Source organism: Mauremys mutica, chromosome 20 (assembly GCF_020497125.1).
Source record: "Mauremys mutica isolate MM-2020 ecotype Southern chromosome 20, ASM2049712v1, whole genome shotgun sequence".
NCBI classification, from domain to species: Eukaryota; Metazoa; Chordata; order Testudines; family Geoemydidae; genus Mauremys; species Mauremys mutica.
This window is the reverse complement of record NC_059091.1, coordinates 24,327,454-24,351,749: the sequence shown is the minus strand read 5'-3', so window position 1 is coordinate 24,351,749 and position 24,296 is coordinate 24,327,454. Positions and strand designations below refer to the sequence as shown.

General features: G+C 51.5%; 1 protein-coding gene across 9 annotated transcripts in view; it reads left to right on the top strand.

Moving 5' to 3' along the window:
- Nucleotides 1–24,296, top strand: part of DNM2 (dynamin 2) — a 61,286-nt gene that overhangs the window by 16,533 nt on the left and 20,457 nt on the right. For 3 of the 9 annotated variants that reach the window (XM_044995021.1, XM_044995018.1, XM_044995016.1), the window contains exons 3-14: nucleotides 6,157–6,306; nucleotides 6,628–6,831; nucleotides 7,578–7,676; nucleotides 8,002–8,162; nucleotides 8,939–9,081; nucleotides 9,785–9,920; nucleotides 10,771–10,838; nucleotides 12,067–12,205; nucleotides 15,319–15,405; nucleotides 15,857–15,927; nucleotides 18,058–18,109; nucleotides 18,934–18,945. In XM_044995021.1, coding sequence (XP_044850956.1) covers nucleotides 6,157–6,306; nucleotides 6,628–6,831; nucleotides 7,578–7,676; nucleotides 8,002–8,162; nucleotides 8,939–9,081; nucleotides 9,785–9,920; nucleotides 10,771–10,838; nucleotides 12,067–12,205; nucleotides 15,319–15,405; nucleotides 15,857–15,927; nucleotides 18,058–18,109; nucleotides 18,934–18,945 — 1,322 coding nt within the window. Of the gene's footprint in view, nucleotides 1–6,156; nucleotides 6,307–6,627; nucleotides 6,832–7,577; nucleotides 7,677–8,001; nucleotides 8,163–8,938; nucleotides 9,082–9,784; nucleotides 9,921–10,770; nucleotides 10,839–12,066; nucleotides 12,206–14,556; nucleotides 14,696–15,318; nucleotides 15,406–15,856; nucleotides 15,928–18,057; nucleotides 18,110–18,933; nucleotides 18,946–24,296 lie in introns of all 9 variants that reach the window. The other 6 variants (XM_044995022.1, XM_044995017.1, XM_044995024.1 and 3 more) reach the window with 3 other exon arrangements.

Below are 24,296 nucleotides of genomic sequence, written 5' to 3'. Positions count from 1 at the left end.
TGGTTTCCAAAATACGTGAAGAGTTAGCAAAATTTCAGTCAAACTGTACTCATTGGTTTGTGTGATGAAGTGGGGATTTTCTCTTATGTTGAATGCTGTGCCTCAGTTTCCCTGTGTATTGCACCAATGTCTAGGTGGTGGGAATAAGCATGTGACTTCTGTGGGGGCTGCTCCAGCTGCCTGCGTAGATGCTGTGGCCTTTGTAACCTGAGACCCAGGAGGGGGATGTGACCAGGTGACTCTTGGCCTGGGAAGCAAAACAAAGGCCGGGCAGGGGTCAGGCAGCTGGAAGCGAGTCAGTCTCGGCTGGCTTGGGGAGGAGTCTGTTGCACAGGACCAACTTCAGGGCCCCCTGGAGCGTGGTGGATTTGTTTTGCAGAGGAGTGGAGGCAAGTGGGATTAGCTGGAGTGACTGTGCTGGGTCCTGTGCCTGTTAAAATCAATGGAAGAACCTTTCCCTTGACTTCAGTGAGCTTTGGCTTGGGGGCCTAAACTCTCCTCCAGAGCCCCCCAACACGCTCTACAAACGCCACAGCCCAGCTGTGCCAGAACGGATTTTCTGCATACAAAGGCCAGGACCAGCACTGGGGGTAGCAAGCAGGGCAGCTGCCTGGGGCCCTGTGCCACAGGGGGCCCCACAAAACTAAGTTGCTCAGGCTTCAGCCCCACGTGGCAGGGCCTGGGGCCCCGGGCTGCAGCCTTGCGTGGCGGGGCTCTGACTTTGTGCGCTGGGCCCTCGCGAGTCGAACGCCAGTCATGCTTGGAGGACCCCCTGAAACCTGCTTGGGGGGCCCCCGGCCTCTGGTTGAGAACCACTGATCTAGAACTAAGCACAGGTGCCGTTGCTAGCACTGAGGAGACTTGTGCAGGTGTTTTAAAGGCCAGAGGTCTCTGGTTGGACCTTCCTGATTTGCTCGCTGCCCTGCATGCATACAGGCAGCAGCTGCTTTTGGTGCACTCAGCATAGTTCAGTTCAGCCATTTCAAGCCAACCACCCATTCGAAGGCGCCCCCAAGGTTGGAGGAATGTGGCTGGGTTAATATTTAAACGCTGTCTCTGTAGTAAAATAGCTGGCTGCTGAAGGTGAGCCTCCAAGATCTTTATCTCCCAAGTCCAGGGTTCTTTGTCTAACAGCTGGTGCCTGCAGTTTGTTGTTTGGCTGCAGGAGAAAGTGAAACCTGAGCGGCAGGTCTTGGCTGATAGATAAGGGAGGGGAAATGATTTTCAGCTGCAGTCAAACCTTGCTGCCTTTTCTGTTAATGTAATGCTCCGTGCAGGTGATGACTGGAGAGTTCTGCTTGAAGTGCAGAACATGCTGGGTGTGGAGGCATTCGCATTTCCCAGGAGTCATGCTGCTCTTGTCAATACTTAAGGGCTGTTAAATCCCAAATCAATAGCTCTCTGTTGTTCCCTCTTGTCTTCCGCTGACTGCATGGAGACTGCTCCGGGACTGGATGGGTGCAAGCCACAGAGCAGATTAGACAAGGAGTTCTTGAAATGTGCCCCACAACTGGCCAGCTGTTTTGGGGTGCCAGCGGGGCAGAGCCTGCCTGCCCGCTCTCATGGCCCTGAAGGCAGGTGACCAGGGTTAGTGATTAAACCCTTTCCCTAACTTTATTGCCCTCATGTAGAAAACAACCTGTTTCTGGGAAATGCCAGTGAGGTCAGAGCTGCTCAAACTTTCTACCAGCTCGATTCCTGCTGCTCTGTCCCAGAGGGAGGCAGTGCAGGCCCAGAGTCACATGAGCTGCATTGATAGACCCTCCACTCCTTCTTGGTGGCAGGGCCTGTGTTTGTGCAGCGCCTGGCTCAATGGATCCTGGGCCATGAGGGGGCTCCTGGGTGGTACCACGATACTGTTAGCAAGTATGCCAGTTGGGGGCATCAGTATCATGAGAGAGAGAGCCCCGACATCAGGCCTTCCAGTTAGCATGACTGCTCTCCCAGCCTGCAGACCCCTTGGCCTCATTCACTGACTGGGCTCTTCCTAGCAGTGATGAGACGCCTCCTCAGCGTGACCCACGGGATCCCAGGGGAGGCTCGCTCAGTCTGTCTGACTTTCTTTTCCTTGGTCCAACTATTGAAATTCATTAGTGTCTCGGGGGAGGGGAGAACAGATGCTCTCCTTCCTTGCACTGCTAACCCAGATGGGACAGGGGCGGGGGTGAGGGGCTGCAGAGCAGAGAGGGATGGTCTTGTCTCAGTGCTGTGTATTTTGTCTAAGTGGCATTTGGTATCGAAGTGTGAGTCGGGGGGTAGGGGAGTCTAAACGTTTATCTTAGTTCTCTGGCCTGTGTTATATGGGAGGTCAGACTAGATCACAATGGTCCCTGTGACCCTATACTTGGATTGTAAGACAATCTGCGCGCGCACACACCAGTGGCAGAGCTGGGGGAGTGACTGTGTGACCCAGACAGACACGCTTCCATGGCTCAGTTTCCCCTCTGGGAGGAGACCCACCTCCCTCCCAGCGATGTCTAGGATTAGTGTGTAAAGAATGGACAGCACTAACCTGCTGCTCCTCACTGGAGGTGAAACTAACGTCGAACTTTTGTCAGCACAGATCCAAGCAGGGCTAACAGGCAGATACCTGCAACACCTTGATCCCGAGGCCCGTCGGGGACATCAGTTGGCGGCTCCTCCACGGGGCCGTGAGCACGGGCGTGTACTTGGCGCGGTTTACCCCTGTCCCAGACACCTGCCCCTTCTGCGGCGTGAGGGAGACCCTGGTGCACGTTTACGTTGAGTGCACCAGGCTGCAGCCCCTATACCGGCTCCTCACCAATCTCCTCTTGCGTTTCTGGCTGCACTTTTCCCCCCACCTCCTTCTCAATGCACTCCCTATCCGTGGCCCCACGAAGTCGCGGGACCTCCTGGACAACCTCCTCCTCGCCCTGGCAAAAATGGCCATCTACACGACCAGGGAGAGGCGGTTGGCCAGTGAAGACTCCTGCGACCGTGGGGCTTGTTTCCGATCCTTAGTCCGTTCACGTCTCCGGGCGGAGTTCCTCTGGGCGGCGTCCGCTGGCTCCCTTGACGCCTTCGAGGAGCAGTGGGCGCTGTCCGGGGTTCTCTGCTCGGTGTCCCCGTCAGGCTCCCTTCTTATGACCCTTTGACCGCACTCCTGTCCCTGTTTTTTTTATTGGTTGTCCCCCGCAATTAGTGGGTTTCTGAGGCCCTGTGGAACCTCCCCTTAGGCTGGGGGGGGAACCGTTAGCATGGGGTGGGCTTTGCCCGCCCCGTTTCCCGGAAACCCAATAGATACCAATAGACTCCCTGCATGGGAGCAGGTCGTGTGGGCTAAACATTCAGCTGTCTCTGCTCCTTCCCGGCTTGGTGGCCCTAAGGGCTCTCTAGGTGGCCATGCTGTGACTCACCTGGCATTCACACACCTCCGTGATGGGCTGATAAGAACCTGAGCCTAGAATGTTGCAATCTGTTTTCTTCAATCCACAGGCGCAATTCAGATGCAGCCCGAGTGCCGTGGCAGGTTAGACTCAGACATAAGAACAGCCGTACTGGGTCAAACCAAAGGTCCATCTAGCCCAGTATCCTGTCTACTGCCAGTGGCCAATGCCAGGTGTCCCAGAGGGAGTGGACCTAACAGACCTTTCTTCAGGGCTCAAAAACCCAGCAACGAAGCGTTTAAAACGATGGGCAGAGAATGAAAGGCAAACAGTCCTTCTGCAAACAAACACTGGCATTGATGTCTAGGTTCACCAGCTAGCACTAGTGCCGGAACCAACGTCCAGTGCATGCCAGCATCTCAGCCCCGGAAGGGAAAGCTTCACTTCATGTCCACATCAAAGCGGCTGCTAATAGCGCAGAGGCTGCAAGAAAAATCTTGGCTGGTGGAACCTTAACCTATAGAGCCTGCTGGCTTCCATTGTCTCACTCCTTCCGCCTTCGCCAGAGGAGACTGCTAGGCCAGCTTAATCCCTGCTCGGCAGCAGCCCCAAATAAACACACCCAACTGGGTGATCTCTGGGGAAGGGAGGGGCTCTCCTTGCGTGACTATTTGGCCAGCTTGAACCTCTGGCTCTGCTCCACTTGCCACAGAATAAGGCTTCCTTGTTCTTCCCCTTCATTGGGCTAGAGAGGGCCACCTACAAAGCATGGTGGGTGTGTCTACACATGGAGCTATCCAGGAACAGCTCTTGCACTTCACGTTCACACCGCTTACCTTTAATCCAAATTAACTGTCAAGCATAGACAAGCCTTGGGCCCTCTGATGTGAGAGGCGCAAGAGCAACGGAGCTTATGGACACTAGGAATCCTCTCCGTTCCAGGGTGGCTTTGTTTCTATAATGGCCTTGAATAGAGCAGTGCAACTGTAATGTACAGCAGAACGGAGTGCGTGGGGGGCTGGCAGCAGTTTGCATGGCTAATCCGGGCTCCACTGTAAGAGGCGTTGTAGTGTTAATATAACGAAAGAAATCTGTATTGTCCTGCAGTTACCGTGGCTTATGGCGGGCAGCAACCTACCCTTTTGGCTCATTAAGAAGCTAAGTAGATCCCGTGCTGTGCCCTGTACCTGGAATCTTAACGGCAGGTGGACTCTACAGCCTTGCTTTGAGATTATTGGTGTCTAAACTCTGCAGGGGAATCGTCTACACAAGTTCCCTTTGAAAGCGAAATGGCCATTCACCCCCTCTTCAAGTGTTCTTGGTGTGCAGCACTAGGATGCCTGGGTCCTATTCCCGGCTCTGCCACTGACATGCTGGGGACCTGGAGAAAATTGCTTCCCTTTGTGCCTCGGTTTCTATTTAGATTGTCAGCTCTTTGGGGCAGGGACTGTGTCACTCTGTGCAGCACAAAGGGGCCTCAATCTAAGAACTCGCTGGCTGGGTAGGGGAACAAACCCACTCAGGCCCATGTCCTCCTTGGAAAGGGACTTCTCTCTGCCCTGACCTCTGCTGTGTGGGCTCCTGGACCTTTACAGGGAGAGGCAGCTCAGCCTCCGTTTCTTCTTCCCCAAGGCAACCTGTTGTGGAAGCACCCAGAGATCCTAATCAGGAACAAGCACTTCAGTTGTGCTCTGTGCTGTATAAACACAGTTCCTGCACCAAAGGCTTAGCTGAATTTGAAGGCAAGGTGCTTGTAGCAAACAGGAAGGCAGATGAGGGTTGGTTCTAGCTGTGAGTTAAGGTCTGAAACCCTGTTTCTGGGAGGGTGTGCTCCCCCCTCTGGTAGCTGTTGGAAGAGCACTGGAAATGATGTGCTAGAGAAATAATTCTGTCACTTCCTGGTGATATGCTAGAGGTCTATAAAATCATGACTACTGCGGAGAAAGTGAATAAGGAAGTGTTATTTACTCCTTCTCATAACACAAGAACTAGGGGTCACCCAATGGAATTAATAGGCAGCAGGTTTAAAGCAAACAAAAGGAAGTTTTTCTTCACACAATGCACAGTCAACCCGTGGAACTCCTTGCCAGAGGATGTTGTGAAGGCCAAGACTATCACAGGGTTCAAAAGAGAACTAGATAAGTTCATGGAGGACAGGTCCATCAATGGCTATTAGCCAGGGATGGTGTTCCTAGCCTCTATTTACCAGAAGCTGGGAATGGGTGACATGGGATGGATGGCTTGATGATTCCCTGTTCTGTTCATTCCTTCTGGGGCACCTGGCATTGGCCACTGTCAGAAGACAGGATACTGGGCTGGATGGACCTTTGGTCTGACCCAGTATGGCCGTTCCACAGTACTGAGAGAGGCAGCTCTCATCATTTTTTGTACACCTGCAGCTGTGGTGCTCCTGAGAAGCAGTGTCACCTCCTGGGGGTGGGTGAAGGTGGTGGGGCTTTGAATCAGTCTCTAGCAGTCATTGCTGCATTCTCCTGGTTGGCCCAACTCTCCTGCATTAGGCTGTCCTGACTTCCTGCCTCCAGCTCTGAATCCCCATAATGCTCACAAAGCGTAGTGTGACTTCATGACTGCTTTCTGCACCAGCATCTCTTCTCTGGCGTGTAGCTCAGTGGGCTCCCACAGAGCTGATGCTGCATTGCTGAGTTTCAACGGGCAAGGACCACGTTCAGTGTTGGTGTAGGCAGCAAGTCTGCTGGGCCTGGGTCTGTTTACACTGGGGCTGGTAAAGGAAGGCTAGTTGCAAACCAGTGTGTTTTTTACAAACCGGGGGGGTGTATCTCTCTTCCAGAATATGCAGAGTTTTTGCACTGCAAATCCAAAAAGTTCACAGATTTCGACGAGGTTCGGCAGGAGATTGAAGCAGAGACAGACCGGGTCACGGGAACCAATAAAGGAATCTCTCCCATTCCCATCAACCTGAGGGTATATTCACCACACGGTGAGTGAGACTTGCATTCTTCTGATCAGAGCGCGTATGTCTGCAGGCTTCTAAATGCAAAGACTAGAGAAATGGGTGTTGTGACACTTCAATGAATGGAAAAGAAACAGCATCTCAGAGGGAGGTTTGAAGGTCCCCAAAGACCAGGATCTGTTCCCGAGCAGCAAGCTTTGCAGTGATCTATGGAGGACACACAGAATTTCCTAGCTGGTCCTCTGTGCGCGTCCTGCACACGCCCCTTCCTTCCCCCATACACTGCGGGGATAAAATGTTCTGCATCGCTTCACACAGCATGAGCTCTCTGCTTTCCTCTCTCCTCAGTGCTGAATCTGACATTGATCGACCTTCCGGGTATCACCAAGGTGCCGGTGGGAGACCAGCCCCAAGATATTGAGTACCAGATCAAGGACATGATCTTGCAGTTTATCAGCCGAGAAAGCAGCCTGATTCTTGCGGTGACTCCAGCCAACATGGATCTGGCGAACTCGGATGCTCTTAAAATGGCGAAAGAAGTAGATCCTCAAGGTAAAACAAACGCGCCCACCTGCTGTGGTAACATAACTGCTGCAGAATCCTTGAACAAAGGGAGGGGATACCAGGATTCCCATGTGTTCTGCTGAGCAGCTCTCGCCACTGTGGGGAATCCCGGCTGGCTCTGCCAAGTGGAATGTGCTGTTGGAACAGGGTAGCTTGATGTCATTGAATCTTTGGAAGGAAATCCTGGCTCTCTTCTCCTGGCCCCATTAAGAGCAATGGTTGCTGCTTCAGCCGGGTCTCCTGTTGACAAGTCGTGTGTCATCGTCCCTCGTCTCCCCCCCCCCCCCATGACACTCTTCCTACCACCCTCCTATCCTCCGACTTCCACTAGGTGTGTTCTTTATCTCCCAGAGTCCTCCAGGCAGACTCACACGGTGACCTGTTGGCTTGCTTGGCTGACAGCCTTCACTGAAGGGTGTGACTTGATGCGCTTAGCTCTTGCCTAACGAGTTATGTGACTCTTGTCACTCAGCCTGAGTGACTAAACTGTCCAGTCATGGAGTTAATAACTAGCTCATCTCGCCACACAAGCCAGCTGTGAACATTGAAACTGCAACTTAAGTGCTGCAGGCTGATTTGAGGGTTATGGCTCCTGCTTTCAGAAACTGAGAGCTGCTGTCTCTGCATGTCTAACTACAGACCTGGTCAGCTGCTCTCAACGTATCTGGCAAGCTGGGGGATGTGATGTTGATTAGCTGCTTCTCCAATGATCTTTCTACCCCTCTCTCTCTCAGGCCTACGGACAATTGGAGTGATCACCAAACTAGACCTGATGGACGAGGGCACTGATGCCAGAGACATCCTGGAGAACAAACTGCTTCCTTTAAGAAGAGGTAGAAACCACCATCCTTATGCAATCCGCATTCTGCTGAGGTCCCCACACACTCCTCTTTCATGATCTATAGAAGACAGGGAAGTCCCAGAGCTCTTCTGCATTGCAGCAGCTGTGATGGTACCTGCCAGCAGGGGGTGTGCTCTGCAGGAAACCCTAGTTACCTTCTTGGAGATGCTCCCCTTTGTGCAAGCAGTATAAAGTTCACCTTTGTAACTGTATCCATAACCCCAGGGTCCCTTGCAGGGAGCACAGGTGTTCAAGGCTGGTGCATCAGCTGTGCAAAGCTCTAGAAAGAGCTAGCATGTGGAATTGTCCCGTTGCAGGCTACATCGGCGTTGTTAACCGGAGCCAGAAGGATATAGAAGGCAAGAAGGACATCAGAGCAGCGCTGGCCGCAGAGCGGAAGTTCTTTCTTTCTCACCCAGCCTACAGGCACATGGCAGATCGAATGGGCACACCTCACTTACAGAAAGTCCTCAACCAGGTAGGCCAGCCTGAGGTTAATGTCAGTGCGTCGGCCCTACTTACTCGCGTAGGTGGAGGGTCAGTTAACTCACAGCTCTGAGTTGTAGTGGGCAGCGCGTTGTCAAGGGATTCGAACAGGGGATGAGAAGTTAGATTGGATCTGTGGCCAGCTCACATAAAACATCATGTGTGATCTTGGGTAAGTCTGTTCTTGGGTCAGCCTGGGTTTCCCTGTCTGCAGAATGACTAATGAAAGTCCCACTTGTCTGAATCCCTGTGCATTCTAGTGTGAATTCTAAGCAATGCTGAAGATGCTTGTTGCCAACAGAATGGAAGGGAAATCTCTTCTACTTGGCTTACGTGGTACAATTGGCCACCAGCGTGCGGTCAGTTTAGTTATTTTCCCCATATAGTCAGCTCCCCTTGCTTTGTGAAAGAACCACACGAACAAGAGAAGGCAAAATGCTTTAAAACTGGAAAATCTGACTTGTAAAGCTGCAGAATGGGGCTGGTTCGAGGCCTGAGACTGCTCTAAAATCTCTGAAACTGACTATTGTCTCTCTAAATGAACAGTAGCAGACCTGGACTATAACTTATTTCTGATCTTGGAGTGGCCAGTTCAGTGAAAGCATTCAAACCTGATCCATAGACAAGCATTTCCTCAAGTCCCCTATTGCGCGGTGTTGGCTCTGGCCTCTGGCTTGCCTGTCCATTCTCGACACAGCTTGTAGTGAGGGGAAGCTCGCGCAGGTAAGGGGACCAGCAGTGCTGACCACTTCTCCAATCCTCTCGTAGCAACTGACCAACCACATCCGTGATACCCTGCCCTCGCTGCGCAGCAAGCTGCAGAGCCAGCTGCTCTCCCTGGAGAAGGAAGTGGAGGAATACAAGAACTTCCGCCCTGACGACCCCACACGGAAAACCAAAGCTTTGCTACAGTATGTTGCTCCAATCCCCTCTTCCATATACAGGTGCTGGATTTTGGCCAACCTCACGAATGAGAAGGGGAGAGTGTCTAGCCTGAAATTGACATTTACGGGTTTTAACATAGGTCCGTATTTAACTTGCTCTTTGCTTGAAGCACATGAATCCCAGCTGGCTGCTGATCCCAAGGAAATGCACAATGCTTAGCACCTGGAATTAGAAATTTTGCATTGTGGGGGCAGGATGTGCCAGTCTTAACGGGTGGTGCCATTCAGAGTTGGCATGGACATGAAACTAAATACCCTGCAACGCTACTCTGATGGGAACATTGGGAGGGCTCATTAAATCTGTAGCTACGATGCCTGGCAGACAAGCTCTGCAGGCAAATAACTGCATTGTCTTGGATTTGTTGTGCCTACAAGGATCTCCTGTATAATCCTTTTGGTCAAAAGCCTTGTATAAAAGCAGAGAACAAGCATGTACGTTCTTAGGCTCTAAAAGAAGGGGAATGAAAATTGTTTTTGTTTCCCTAATTGTAGCGAAAGGGAGACGAAATTCTTTCCCCATAGGATTCATGGAAGTAGAAGAGAATTCTCAAATGGCCCTGCCCAGATGAAATAGAGATTATGGCTAGTGTGGCCGTAGCCTGAATGGCTAGTCCGTTACAGCCTTTGCCGTATTTGGCTAATGCCTGTTACTCCTGCTGGTTCTTTTCAGGATGGTCCAGCAGTTTGGTGTGGACTTCGAGAAGCGGATTGAAGGCTCAGGAGACCAAGTGGACACACTAGAACTCTCAGGTGGTGCCAGAATTAATCGCATCTTCCACGAGAGATTCCCCTTCGAGCTGGTGAAGGTAAAGCTAATGCTGGTTTTAATACTGCTGTCCAGCGGTGTTGATTTCTCTCTCCACGCAAAGCAGAATGTCACTGGTTGCCAGCTGTATGGCTGGGGGGAGTGTCTCAATGTGTATGCCTGTCTTCAGGCTTTCTGCTTGTTTGGCAGCCAGAAGAAGGGTCTGTTGACCATCCTTCCCTGGTGTTGGGTTGATCTACTGCTTAGCTAAACCACTGGGCTGGTTAGGAACCTCCTTCTCCTCCCACTCATCCATTGCTGCTTGGCATAAGAATCTTTGCCAGAGCAGAGCTGAGATGGACACAGACTAGCTTGTCTCCTCCTCTTGAGAAGACATAGGGATGGGATGTTGTCTTTGGGATCAGCTGTCCTGGGATGTGGCAGATCAGCAGTTGGTGCTGATGTTTCTAGGTAAGCAAAACCTCCTCTGACTTATAAAGCAGGGCAGCTGCCAGGTGTTCTACCTACTCCAGACACCCCATAATAAAACAGAAACACATCAGGTTTTACGGGAGGGTGGGCAGTCTGCTGTACCCCCACTCGCACCTCTCACACACAGGGTGCTACCAAGATGTGCTGTAATTCACTGCTCATTCACTCAGCCTTTCTACTGCTTAGCTACATGGCAAGCACTTGGGGGAGAGGGGCAGTGTCTCTTTACAGGTCAGAAGTACTTGGGGCCAGTGGCACGCTAGCGACATCTACGAACAGGTAGGCACTGTTTGCCTCTTGTGGCTGTACGAGAAAGCAGTTTAAACATGAGCCACCTTCAGTTAAAAGCCTGAGCTGTGATTGTGCTTCAACCCAGAAGGGCCTTGCTGTATAATCTAACTGTCTAACATCTTTTTTAGATGGAATTTGATGAAAAGGACTTGAGGCGAGAAATTAGCTATGCAATTAAAAACATCCACGGCATAAGGCAAGTATCGGAGCAGGAGATCTTAGCGCCAATCACGCGTCTTGTTTTCCTATGAGCAGTTCAGTCATGTTTGTACCATTATTCTATGATAAACACTACCATGAACCTTATGTAGCTGTCAGTTCTGAACAGCTACAGCCAGCTTGTGTGTCATGTGGAAGCAAAAGGTGTTTAGAACCAAAGTTTGTTGTTGGAAATGGGTAGAGAGAATTAGATGGTTAACAGTTACGTTGCCGATGTAGTTTTCTTCCATGTGTCTGGACAGTGTAGTATTTGATCTAACTCTGATTCTGGGAGTAGGGATGGAGCCATCTCCATTGAGAACCAAGAGCAAACTCTGAATGTTGTTTCTGTTAGTCTTGCTGGTAGAGTTTAGTAAAGGAGTGAGATCTGTTTCCTGTTGTCCCTTGAAATCCAAGGATAAAAATTCCTCCATTGCCTTGTGCATCTTCCCAAATGGACAGAAAATAGCATGTGGGGAGTTCTGTTTTGAGATCTAAACTTCCAACTAAAGGAAAAGGGATCCAGGTTATTACTGTACCGTTGCACTTGGGAGCTTCTGGCTTAGGGATGCTGTCAAAGAAGATCCATTTGGCACGGACTAAGCTCAGTGATGGAGCTGCACTTGGATTAATCCCGACGCTCAGCCCATGTTGCACTGAGGATGTAGCTCTGAGAGCTAGCGAACCCTAGGCCTGACGGGGCTGAGTTCATCATCCCAAAGAGGCCTCACCTTAGACCTACTCCTCCTCTTCGCATGTTTGCCTTCCTGGGCTGGTCCCACTTGTGGTCCCTCTGCCTGAATAGTGACTCCGGAATTGCCTACTCTGCTCTTGAAATGCTGCATGGGGTTGAAAAGGCTCCTGGCCTGTCCACTTGCAGCGTAGATGTGACCTACAATAAAATTGCCTGAAGAGTCTCTGCACTAGGCAGTGACTCCAGGTCCCATGCGCTAGAGAGCAGCTTTGTGTGCGTCTAAGTCACAAAGCAGCATCGTGCTCTCGATTGGAGGTTTAACACCCCCCCCCCGCTCCGTGGGAGAATTACGGCTGCACGTCCCCAGGTGAAGGTCCTGTTGGTATCGAGGCCTGTCTGTCTGGGGGAGGGAGTCGATGTCTCTGCTGCTCTCGTCAGGTCACAGACAGTTGCCTTTAAACCTGTTCACCCATTTTGTTTTTTCTCTGCCATGTCTCTGCCCTCCCTCACCCCTGCGTGTGGATGCCTGTAGGACGGGGCTTTTCACGCCAGACTTGGCATTCGAAGCCATTGTGAAAAAGCAGGTGGTGAAGCTGAAAGAGCCTTGTCTGAAGTGTGTCGACCTGGTTATTCAGGAGTTAATCAATACAGTTAGACAGTGTACCAGTAAGGTATTGAACCCGCTGGAGCCTCTCCAGCCCCTTCCTACTAGTGGGGTGGCAAAGCAGGTGTGCAGCCAACATAGCAATGTCCTCTCCTGCCTGGAAAACTCCCCAGAGCTGGATGTGTGTAGGCAAAACAGGTCACGCTGACACTTCACGCCTAGCCTGCTCGCTAACCTAATGTGAAAACCTCATCGCTCACCTGATTGGCATGCCTGGCCCTGGGCATGCCTCCGTCCCACCTGAGATGCTGGCATTGCCCAGCTCTGAGGAATTGCCCTGTCCCTGCCCTCAGTCGTGATAAAGCTCCAGGCAGCGCCCAGCACCATGGGACTCTGTCTCAGTGTGGCGTAGTGAATAGAGCACTGAACTGGGACTCTGGCACCTGGGGTTCTGCTCCCAGCTCTGACACTGGCCTGCAGGGTGTCACTCCCCTTCTCTGGGCCTCCATAGCCCGTTTGTAAAATGGGGTCACGTTACTGACGTGCCTGGTAAGGCACTTGAAGAGCTACTGATGAGCAGTGCTATGTAAGAGCTAGGGATGGTGATTATCCTAACGCACAAAGTCTCGGCTCTGTCCCCATGGGAGGACCTCAGACGAGGTCCCTGTGACCTCCAGCTGCAGTGCTCTGTGGCAGATTGGAACAGATGCTGCCAAGGCTTTTGCCTCGGAGCGCTTTGGAGTCTGCCAGGCAGGTGGGCAGGCTATTCCTGGGTTCTGGTGCCTCTTAGCATGTGTCTTCTCCATCTGTGAGTTCAGCTGCTGCTTTGCTACACTCTGGGAAGCTGTGGAGAATGGGAGCAAAAGCTGGAAGCAGCTATTGTAGCAAGTTATCTTCACGTTCATTGTGGCTTGTTTTATAAATCCTGCAATTAATGAAGTCTCAATAGTGAGCACCATTTCGAAAGGTTTCTCACTCTCCGGAAGTGTTCATTACCCTGGTACTACGCAGTAGCCCAGGATAAATCAGCCACTTCCATATTTAATAACTAGCTTCTTGGGACCACTCTGCTTTTTAGCTTGATAGGGTAGTAATGGATTGAGGAAATTTCCTAAAAAAATAAAATAAATTCACATCTCTAAAAATTAGCTGTTCAGAGGCAGGATCCTGGATTAGATGGATCCCTGGCTCTGATCCAATCTGTCAAGTTCTGGATGTGCCTGGTAGACAAGTGCTTCTGTCCGTAGTAAAAGGCTGTTCGCAACTTTGAGGCCATTCCAAAAAGTGAAATAGCCCCCAGCTCCTGCTTCCCAACGTGTCTTGCTTGAGCAGAGAACTTCAGCACTCGTCCAGTGATTCATATTGTAGGACCTGGGTGGGGGGCCTATTTATGTCTGGATCAGGAATGGTGCTCTGTTTTGCTGTGATTGTAGTGATCGGTGTAACATGGAAAAGCCAGCACTTGCTGCCAAAGTTCCTTCAGTCCCAGCTAACATGGCGGGGAAAACTCAGACTTCTTTGTAGTGAGTCTGCATGGCAGCTTGCAGGAGTAACATGCAGATGAGTTCTCCTAGGCAGGTAGTCTGCTTCCACAGGAATCCAGATCAAATCAGAGCAGCTCGTTCAAGCGCTAGCAGTGCTCTTTACCAAGTACCACCCACCCGGTCTAGACACACGCCCTGATTCATTGGAAACAGGTTCTAGCCTAATAAACCAATAGGTTGGGGAATCTGGAAATGGCAGCAGTCGGCTTCCTCACCCATCGCTCAACTTCCATGTGATTCGTAGCAGTGGCTCTCTCAAACAGCTAACGAAAGAACCGGCGCCCCATGCCATCAGAGGGCAGCATGCAGTGTCCCCTTCCCCATGGTAAAGCAGCGAGCTTGAACCCTAGCCGGGCACTAGATCAGCGGCTAACTTGAAGCTTGGCATGGAGGCGTGGGGGGGGGGGCGGAGAGGGAAGCAGAGGAACCTTTGCCTTTATTAAAGACCCAGTTGAGCAAGACGTTCAGGGCTCAGGTGCCATCACCTGCTTTTGGCTCCTGGAAACGCCAGGGCATGGGAAAGATTCACCATTGTCCCCCCCCATTGTGTAGTCACTTTGTGCCAGTGTAAATTATCACATGGGGGCACAGCAGTGGTGAGCCGGTGAATGAGAATCAGAATCAGATCTTTATGAAGTCCAGGATTTAACAAGGTGAATTAAGAACCTGATAGTAAATTAATTAAATGTATTTTTAAAATGAATCTGAGGAAACTGAAGGAATTTCCTGGGGCAAGTGCTGCGGCTTTTCCCTTTGCATGTTACTAACCTTTTTTAATCTCATTTTCTTTTCTTTCTGTCTCTGTTGCTGTGTTTCCCACCCTGCGTGCCTTTTGGTGTCTCATCTTTCCACTCTCCTGCTCTGCATGAGGCAGGACGGGGCTCTTCACACCTGACATGGCTTTTGAAGCTATAGTGAAAAAACAGATTGTAAAACTCAAAGAGCCCAGTTTGAAGTGTGTTGATCTGGTGGTCTCAGAGCTGGCCACTGTCATTAAAAAGTGTGCGGAAAAGGTAACTCGTCTTAATTCTTCCTCTGTCTAATCTGAACATCTGGAATGTACTGGCTCGCAGGACCCAGCTGATCAAAGTGAGTTTGAGACCATTAAACTAACATTTTGGGGATCTGTGTCCATGGACATCTGAACACCTTCAGCCAAGGACACACCTGCAAGTCTAGACTCCTAACGTTAACTTGGCTTTCTGGCATGGGTCCTGCAGAGACATATTGCACAGGTGTTGCTTCACACCATAGCAACAACGGCTAAAAACGCTCCTGAAATAGCTGAGGGCCAGTATCTCTGGAAAGGAATTTTGGTCACCTCGCTTAGCATTAGCCCAGGCTTCATGCTTGGGGGATCTGCTTACCTGTGGGGGTGGGAAAGAGACATTACATTTGCCAAACACACTTAAGGCCCCCAAAAGCTAATCCTGCTAATCTCTACAGAAACAGCAGAGAACTGACTTTTCTTTTCTGTTCTCTGAGCCCCACTTCTGTCCTACTGACAAAACTGGGGATTAGTCCAGTCCTTTCCTGCCCTCTTCAGTTTTGTGAGTGCTTTTGTGTCAAGCTTTTTGTGGCTACCGTGATGTCTGCCGTGATCTAATCTTCCACTTTCTTACTCCCTGCTTCTCAGCTTGGCTCCTACCCCAGATTACGAGAGGAGACCGAGAGGATTGTGACCACTTACATCAGGGAACGGGAAGGAAAAACAAAGGACCAGGTAAGCTCCTCTTGTGATGTAGGGAGCACGTCTGTCCTGCGATGCGTCCAGCACTTTGAGGGTTGTGATCCATGCAGAGAGCGACGTAAAACGTGACTCGTTCAGGACAGAAGGGTGTCTGATCTCAGTGCTGTTTGGGGAGAACCTGACACTCCAACCAGAGCCATGCGGTAAAATAACATCCTGCTCCACTTTGCAAATCCTCTGAGTCCAGCACACCTCTCGCTCAGGGCACCAGCAATCCTACAGTACCCTCTGCTGGTAGCAATTCAAACTGCACCTTTCTGCTACCACTGATCTCTGCAGCAGGCGTGCAGGGCTTTCCAGACAAGTCTCTGTGCTGGGGAGCAGCTTTGATTGACCAGTGCTGACGCCTGATGTGCTGAAAGTGGCATTTCCATTGTAGGCCTGTTACTGTGTTCAGCTGACTCAGGTGTATGTGTCTTTCCAGATTCTGCTATTGATCGACATTGAGCTCTCCTATATCAACACTAACCATGAAGACTTCATTGGATTTGCCAAGTAGGTGCCTACCTGCTGTAGCTGGGAAGTGTGGGTTGCAGGACCTCTAGGTAACCAAGGCACTTAATTGCAAGTAATCAATGAGCATTTAAGCGGGGGTAGCAGCAGCCACGCAGAGCCCATAGGGCAGGGAGCTGAACAGTCCTGAAAGCTGTAAACCTGTTCAGTGGACGTCGGAGACTTCGCCTCCCTCTGTTACGGCTGCAGGGCTGGAGTCAAACTCTAGGGCTGGGAGCGGTCGGTGGGGGCAGCACTGGCTTCACATGGGCTGTTCCCATTGCTTCTCTAAAGTGAGTCTGGTCTTCAGGGCCTTGGGGAAAGTTCCTTTGTTCCAGGCCTCTGCCTGAAGGGGGCAGGGGTGCGGTGCCTAGGGACCGGCCAAGGTTGGGGGCACCATTGGGCTGGGTGCTGTACAGAGTAATGGAAGATCCCTACCCCAGGGAGCTTTAGATGAAAACAGACCAGACAGAGGCGAGGGGAAAGCGTCGTAGGTCTCCTCTCGGTCTCACTGACTGGTGCTTGTGTTTGACCAAGGAAACGGGGATCTTCTAAATGTCCACCAGAGCAGACACGACCTTTTAATGTCTCAAACTATATAGTGGGTATGAACTAAACCTCCCATAGCAAAGGAAGAACAGAGCCAAGGACTTGTCTACACATGAAAGTGAATCCCTAATGAGGTAGAGTGTAAATTTAAAGTGGATTAACTCCCTGTGTGGATGCCTGTATCTGGAGTGAGAGTATCCATACCTGGAGTTAATCAGGGGCAAGCCCCAGGGATGGCAGCACCCTCTGGTGGGTTGAGTGAATGCAGTCAGCCCAAGGGCTCTTATGGCAGCATGATCAGGGGTCCCCTCCTCACCTTCTGATTCATTTCTGGTTTTCCCCTCTCTCTAAGTCTCTGCTTTTCACACTTCATTCACAGTTCCTTCCTCTCATAATTTTTCCTGTTTTTCCTTTGAACCACCTCACTCTTTCCTCTGGACTCTTCTGAATCTTCTCTAACACCCCCAGCTGTTACACTGAGCAGCACTTGACAACAGGGTGGGTACCTGTCAGAAACAGTATGTACTTGGGTGACTTGTGGGAACGGACTCCTGCTTGCCTTTCCCTTCAGCAGCGCCGAAGGATGCGGTTACAGTAGCTGGAACAGCTTTGTGAATGCTGATTTTAAATTAGGCAGAGCCTGAGCGCCTCATGGAGTGATGCTGAGCATTTGGCAAACAGTCCTGCCTCCCAGCCTGTGAGTCAGTTACTCCTGTAGCTTTCAGGAGCAGGTCCAGAATCTAGTCAGTTGCAACCAACTTAACTGCAAGGGTCGGCCCGCAAAGACACCCTTGGATTCCCCCTGGCCATCTGCCAATCTCCTTCAGCCCCAGCTTCCCCAGCAAACTCCTCCCTGCCACGGAGTCTGAGGCTTGGAAGCTCTGGGCAGCACCCCCAGGCATGCCCCGTGCCAGCGTGGGGAGCAAAAGGACTGTAGCTACATCTCAAATATCTAATACAGAGCAGAAATGTTCAGACTACCTACCCCCTTGGATTCCATGGGGATCCATAGAGAAACCGAGCATGGCTGAGCTCACTAACCAAGGCCTTGAATTCCTTATCCTCTTGCCCTGTTAGTGGCCAAACACAGCGAACGTGTGACGCTTCCTGCACAACAAGCTGTAGTTGCTGCTGGACGTCCAGGAGGGAGTGTTGTACTAGAGTGAATCAGCCAGATGCTCTTACCTGGAGGCTCCCTAGCTGTGCTGCACTGCTCTGAAAGCCCCCTGGTGCCCCGTGAGCGCTGCTGGCTTGTGCGGCTGATAAACAGAACACTTCAGAAATCTCTTAGCCTCTCACGTTCAACTGGCCGTTAGTGGAGAGCTCGGATAGCCTCCGATGCCATCAGAAGAGACTGTCGGTGTTGTGTTCTGTCCAGCAGGCCTTACCCCTCCCAGACTAGGGATTCCCTATTCCGCTCCTCTCCTCGCTGTCTGACTTAACTAAGTGCGCTAAGTCGTCCCTTGCAAGCGACCTGCTGATGTAGACGATAGCCAGCGAATGCAAGCTGGGTCTCAGTAGCCGAGTGTTTATCAGTCACCTTGTGCTGTCAGTGTGAAGCTGGTTTGCTTTTTTCTATTTCAGTGCCCAGCAGAGGAGCACCCAGCTGAACAAGAAAAGAGCCATCCCCAATCAGGTACCACACATCAGTTTAATAACTGCGTCTCTCTTGGTAGCATAGGTAGAAGTGGCTGAGTATGTTTGGGTCCCACTTGAAGCCATGTAAACCTATTCGGTACAATCCTAGAGCTGCATTTTGCAGTCCCAGAAGTCTCTGGAGAGCTGAATTCAGACCAGTTGCCGCACTATCCCCCTGTCTGAAGGTGCAGGCGTTTCTATTTTACCTTGTGTATTTGCAGACACAAAATACAGGTATATGCTGCAAGGCGTAGCACCTCCAAATGCCTGTATAGCTAGCTGCACCTGCATCCGTTCTTAGGGTAATAGATCTTTACATCTGAACCCTTCCTAGGTTACAGATAGTCTAGGCAAATGGAAAACAGCACCAGAGGGCATGTGTAAAATATGTGCCCCATCTTATTATAAGCCAGATGTCTGGCAGGGGATGGGCGTGGGGAAGCCTAGCATCAGAGTGTGCCAGGTAGCAATGTTAAACCTTGATTCTCTCTCTCCACACAGTCTGCCAGTTCTGCGTGGTATTGCTATTTAGTCTGCATGACTTGAGAACAGGCTTAGAAATGGCCCCATTGCATGGTGTCAGTCTGGCCGTATGTAACGCATACGGACATTTGCTTCTTGTTTGGAAACACTGTAATGAGACATTAACGCTGTATAAATATAATTAATAGCATGTAACTGTTTTCTTTTGCTGTTTTTTCTGCTTTTTTTTCTACCATTCTTGTGCTTCCTGCTTCTTCTTCCCCCTCCATCACTTTGTTTTCTTCACTGTTCTGTCTCCTCGTCCTTTTTACCCGCAATCCTAATTTTGCGCACATAAAGGGTGAGATATTGGTAAGTACCCATATAGTGTGATAGTGACTATAGATGAAGCCTAGTGATGGAGACACCCCATTTAAAAAAACAAAACCAACACACCCGCAAATCTAAGAAGGTGGCACCTCTCCTCTTAAAACCGAGTACACTTACTGTCTAGAAAAGCAGGCACCTTCCAGATGGAGCAGCGTGGCTTTGTGAGGATCCTTCTCTGCAAAGGGAAACCTTGTGGGGAGAGAGACAGGTGCGAGGTGGGGGGCACAGGGCCCCGGAGGCTGAAATCCCCTGCTGCTGCCCCCTACCTGCCCTGGACGGACCCAACAGCCTGGGGCTGAGAGGGCAGCTCAGTCCGTAGTTCATAACGCTGCAGCCCTTAACTGAGAGATTGATGCCCTGAAGGTGGGGTCAAGCCATAGCAGTACCTAGGACAGATGCAGTGAGAGATCAGATTTTCCCCCTTCAGTCTCATCCCTCCATCTGCCGGCTTCCATGTTCCCGGGGCATTTGGGGGGGAAGGGTGTGGCTGGAGTACATTGCATTATGGGCACTTTCTGCCCTCTGAGGATAGGACAAGAAGCAATGGGCTTAAATTGCAGCAAGGGCGGCTTAGGTTTCCTAGCTGTCAGGGTGGTTAAGCACTGGAATAAATTGCCCAGGGAGGTTGTGGAATCTCCATCATTGGAGATTTTTCAGAGCAGGTTAGACAAAAACCTGCCAGGGATGGGCTAGATCAGTGGTTCTCAAAGCCGGTCCACCGCTTGTTCAGGGAAAGCCCCTGGCGGGCTGGACTGGTTTGTTTACCAGCTGTGTCTGCAAGTTCGGCGGATCGCTGCTCCCACTGGCGGCGGATCGCTGCTCCCACTGGCGGCGGTTCGCTGCTCCCACTGGCGGCGGTTCGCTGCTCCCACTGGCGGCGGTTCGCTGCTCCCACTGGCGGCGGTTCGCTGCTCCCACTGGCGGCGGTTCGCTGCTCCCACTGGCGGCGGTTCGCTGCTCCCACTGGCGGCGGATCGCTGCTCCAGGCCAATGAGGGCTGCGAGAAGCAGTGGCCAGCACATCCCTTGGCCCGCGCTGCTTCCCGCAGTCCCCATTGACCTGGAGCAGCAAACTGCAGCCAGTGAGAGCTGCGATCAGCCAAACCTGCGCACGTGGCAGGTAAACAAACCGGCCCGGCCTGCCAGGGGCTTTCCTTGAACAAGTGGCAACTGGCTTTGAATACCACTGGTCTAGATAATCCTTAGCCCTGCCTTGAGTGCAGGAGACTGGACTAGATTCCTCTCAAGGTCCCTTCAAGTCCTATGATTCTCATGGGAAGCAGAGCATGAGTTGGAGTAAGTGTGGGTAAATCCAGTGAGCAAGATTGGCTGCCTGGGTGGGGGCAGGTCTCTGGCTGGCTGACAGCACTGCTACCTCAGATTCCTAAGCCTTGGGAGCTGCCTGCATTCCATCCGCTGCAGCAGCTGCGCTAGCATAAATGGCTGGTGGCACCCAACCCTGCCTGAAATCAAGGTGAGCTGCACCAGTGCAAACTGCCCCCTGGCAGCTACCTTGGGGAAGATCCTCTGATGATCCTTTTGTGTAAGGAAGAACTGAGTAACTTGCCTGCCTGTACAAACAGCTGCCAAATAGGGCTTTTCCTTTAAGTGTATTCGCTTCTAAGGGAGGGTGAGGTCTCTATTGAATGAAAACCAGTTTGCCTTCTTGGGATGAACGGTGCCCTCTGGAGGGGGTGGGTCGCAAACTGGCTGTGTACCTGGGGCTCAAATCTCACCGACTGCCCAGGAAAATGGAAATGCGTGTTGCTTCTGGCTGGAGGAGTCTTTAACCATGGTCAGGGTGGCCCTGCTGGTACTTCACAGCTGCCGAAAACGTCCTTTCCCCAGTGTTCCCCTGGAGATGTACACAGACACACTGGAGGCAGCTTAGGAATAGCTCGTGAGAAGGCCACTTCTGTCTGCCAGACGTTCTCACGAGGCTGTGGTGGGACAGAGGTCAAAGGAGCTCTAACACCACCACCTTAATAGGAAGCTAACAGCCCCCTTTTCCACGTGGACTGGAAACTGCCTCTGAATCCAGCGTCAGGCACGATCTGGTCTGAACTGGGATTGGCTAAGTAGGGTGGTTGGAACCACTTCTCTCCAAAGAGCTTTATAAGCATTGGCCCTCACGTGGTGGAGCAGCCGAGGCGCGGAGGGGAAGGGCCTCGCTTGAGTTTGTCACAGCTGGGAGTAGAAAGCTGGGTTCCTTGCCTCACTGCCACTGCTCAGACCCACTAGATGTTGGTGTGGGTTGAATAACTGGGGCTTCTGGCCACTTAGCCTATGGCAGGAGTTCTCAAACTTCATTGCAGTGCGACTCCCTTTCAAGAGGGGGGACTGAAGCCTGAACTAGAGGAGCTCTGGGGGGGTGGGTCAGCCAAAGCCCAAGGGCTTCAGTCCCGGGCAGGGGTCTGGAATCTGAGTCCTAAAGCCCTTGGGCTTTGTCCCTGGGGCCCAGCAAGTCTAAACCAGCCCTGGTGACCCCACTAACATGAGGTCCTGACCCACAGCTTGAGACCCACTGGTCTGTGGGGATGTTAAGTGTTTATCTCCCTGCTAACTGGCTTGTTTTGAGCCTGCTGTGGGTCCCCTTCCAGGCTGTAGTGGCTCAGTGTACAACACAGAATTTGGCTATGGCCCTAGAAGATGCCACGTCCCCTTATGGGATTCCAGCAGCCCTTGGCACTGCTCTGGGGATCCTCCAACACACACAGCTAGCAAGGAATCACGTGCACCTGCCACTAAGGCTGGCAAACGAACCAAGGGGACCCTGAACCATCTGCAGGTCCAGGCTCCCAGGAGAGAAGCATCGTGGGAACATCGGGGTATCTAACGAGCCCGGCGAAAGCCTCAGCAGCTCAGGCATAAAGAATGCTTTGCTTGCCATCAAACATCCTCCTGGGCTAGTGGCATTTTGCAAGGGGCAAGAAGGCAGGTTCTGATGCAGGGGTCACTGATGAGACAAACCAACCCCTCCTACGGTGGAGCCGGTGCCCATTCATGCTCTCCCTGGGGAAGTCTGCCCCCATGAAGATGGCATAAATGGTATTGCCCCATTAGTCATTGGCACTACAGTCACTTACACCAGCTGAGGTTCTGGCCCAGGTACCCCTCTAGTGAGCTCAGCTTGACTCCTCCCTACTTTTGGAAACTTACAAGCCTCTATCTCAGCCATCAGTAGCCATCTTGTAAGTTTCCCAGAGTTCTGCTGCTTCCATTTTCTTGTGGCATCTCAGGGACCTTTCCAAAGCACTAAGTGAATCCTCCGGAGGGCCTGTGTGTTGCCTCCCATGTCTCCAATTTGGTCCCCTCACGGCTGGTCCTCCATCGCTGGCTGTAAGAATGCAGATTGTAATGCGGTGATGGGAAGGTGGAGATCTGATTATCCAGGACGTAAGCTGCCAATCATACTGGTCTGCTTCTGATTTGGAGCCGTGCAAAGCTGGAGGCAAGAGAGCTGGATTTACATGCTCCAGTCCATCTCTGCAGAGGGATCCCGCCTGCGGTGCCAGTCCCAGAAACGTGCTTCGCGTGCTCCCTGGTGGGGTCTCACTCTTCAATGAAGGGGAAGTATTCAGTCTCTAAAGGACTCTCCTTCTGGGCGTTCTGCTGTGCTGCTTCTGTGACTAGAATGCTGTACAAACGAGCTAATCCGCTCCACCGTCCTGGGAGCTGGCTTGGTAATGGTGTCTCACCCGGCTCATTGTCAGGGGCAGGGAGGTGCCCTGGGCCTCCCAGCTAGTCCGTGCCAGAGCTGAGATTAGAACAGGGCATTTCTGGCTCCCAGGAGTAAGTCCTTCCTTTCTGCTAAAACATCTCTTAGCTCCATGCTACGTAACTGATCCCTTAACATCTGGGCCTCTGCTGCCACAGCTCTCCCACCCAGCCCTGTAACTGCTGCTCCAGAAACAGCTGTCTCTCTCCTTCCCCAGTGCTGATCATTGCCTTCCCAGGAGGCCAGGCTTAAGCCTTTGGATCTGCCACTAATCCACCAACCCAAGCCCTGTTTCTCTGCGCTGTGCCTACAAGCCAACTCTGTTCTAATTCTCTCTGCCTGTCAGACGCCCTGCTTCCACTCTTCTGCCTCTGGTCCTTTAAAACCAAATTCACTTCAAATTCACATTTGTTTAAATGGGAATCAGAATCTCAAATTTAAAAGAGAACCTAAAAGGGAGCGAATCTAAGGGGTGAAATCTTTAACCTGCTTTCCTTTTTGCCATCTCAATTTCAGGGCTCCTTCCTTCCCTCCGCCAGAAAATCTGTATGAGTTAAGTTTTAGCTCTAGCAGCCTGTGCCTGCCGACGCACTGAGCTTTGTGTGTGTGTGTAACATGTTTGCCTTTGTTGTGGCTTTTATGTCGGTAGCCACCTGAGTAGCACTGACGGTGAGAACAGCCTTAGTGTGGTTCCCAAGCAGCATCTGGAACAATCATGGCATGAACCGATGGCTTCTCTTGTTCACACGCTAATTGTGGCGCTAGAGGCTAATATGAACTAAAGTCCTGCCCTAGTCAGATTCTCAGCCGCAAGGTCTTGGGTACTCGTATCACTGCTGCTGACAGGTGGCTCCTATGTAAGCGATAGCAAAGAAATTCCGAGATCTAGCGTGTTTAACTCTTCTCCACGTAACCACCTGGGTCACTTACCCCCCCCCCCCCCCAATCCATCTGTTGGGCTGATTTGAGTCAACCCTCTAGACACGTGCTGAAAGCTTGTTCATTAATGTCTGTGCATTTCTAACCGGGAGGGTGATACTAACATGTGCAGAGCACTTGGGTAGAGGGACCGTCGCCCTCGATGTTCCTGTGATCAACCCTACTCGGACGGTCGAAGCGTCTCGGCCCCTCTAAATGTAGTCCCTGTGGATGACGTTAGTCCAGGCCTACGCCCGGCTGCTGTGGAGTTTGTTCCGCTGGACGCGCACGGTCTAGGCACTAAGTGATCATCAATCCTGTTGTGAGCTCTTTAAAAGCGGGCGGGGGGGGGTAGCAAAGTAGAATGTGCTTCAAAAGAATCTATTCAAGCCCAATTCTTGGGATATTGTAGCAATTGAGTGTTGGGCCAGAGAACAGTTCTCCAGACTAGTCTCTTCTGGGTTCACCAAGCCTGTGGTGTTGCTACAGGATCTGATGCTCGTTAAATGGCTGTTTATAGCAGGCTTCTCATACTCACTCTTGTTGGTTTTGCTGTTCATCATAAGTGGCTTCCTGGACAATCCTCCACCCTGGGGAGTTCAGCAGGCCAGAAATAAAAGATTCACTGGCATCTGGGTAACCTTAATGTTCAGAGAGCTGCTAAAGGCCGTTTGGCCTGATCTAATGGAAACTAAAAC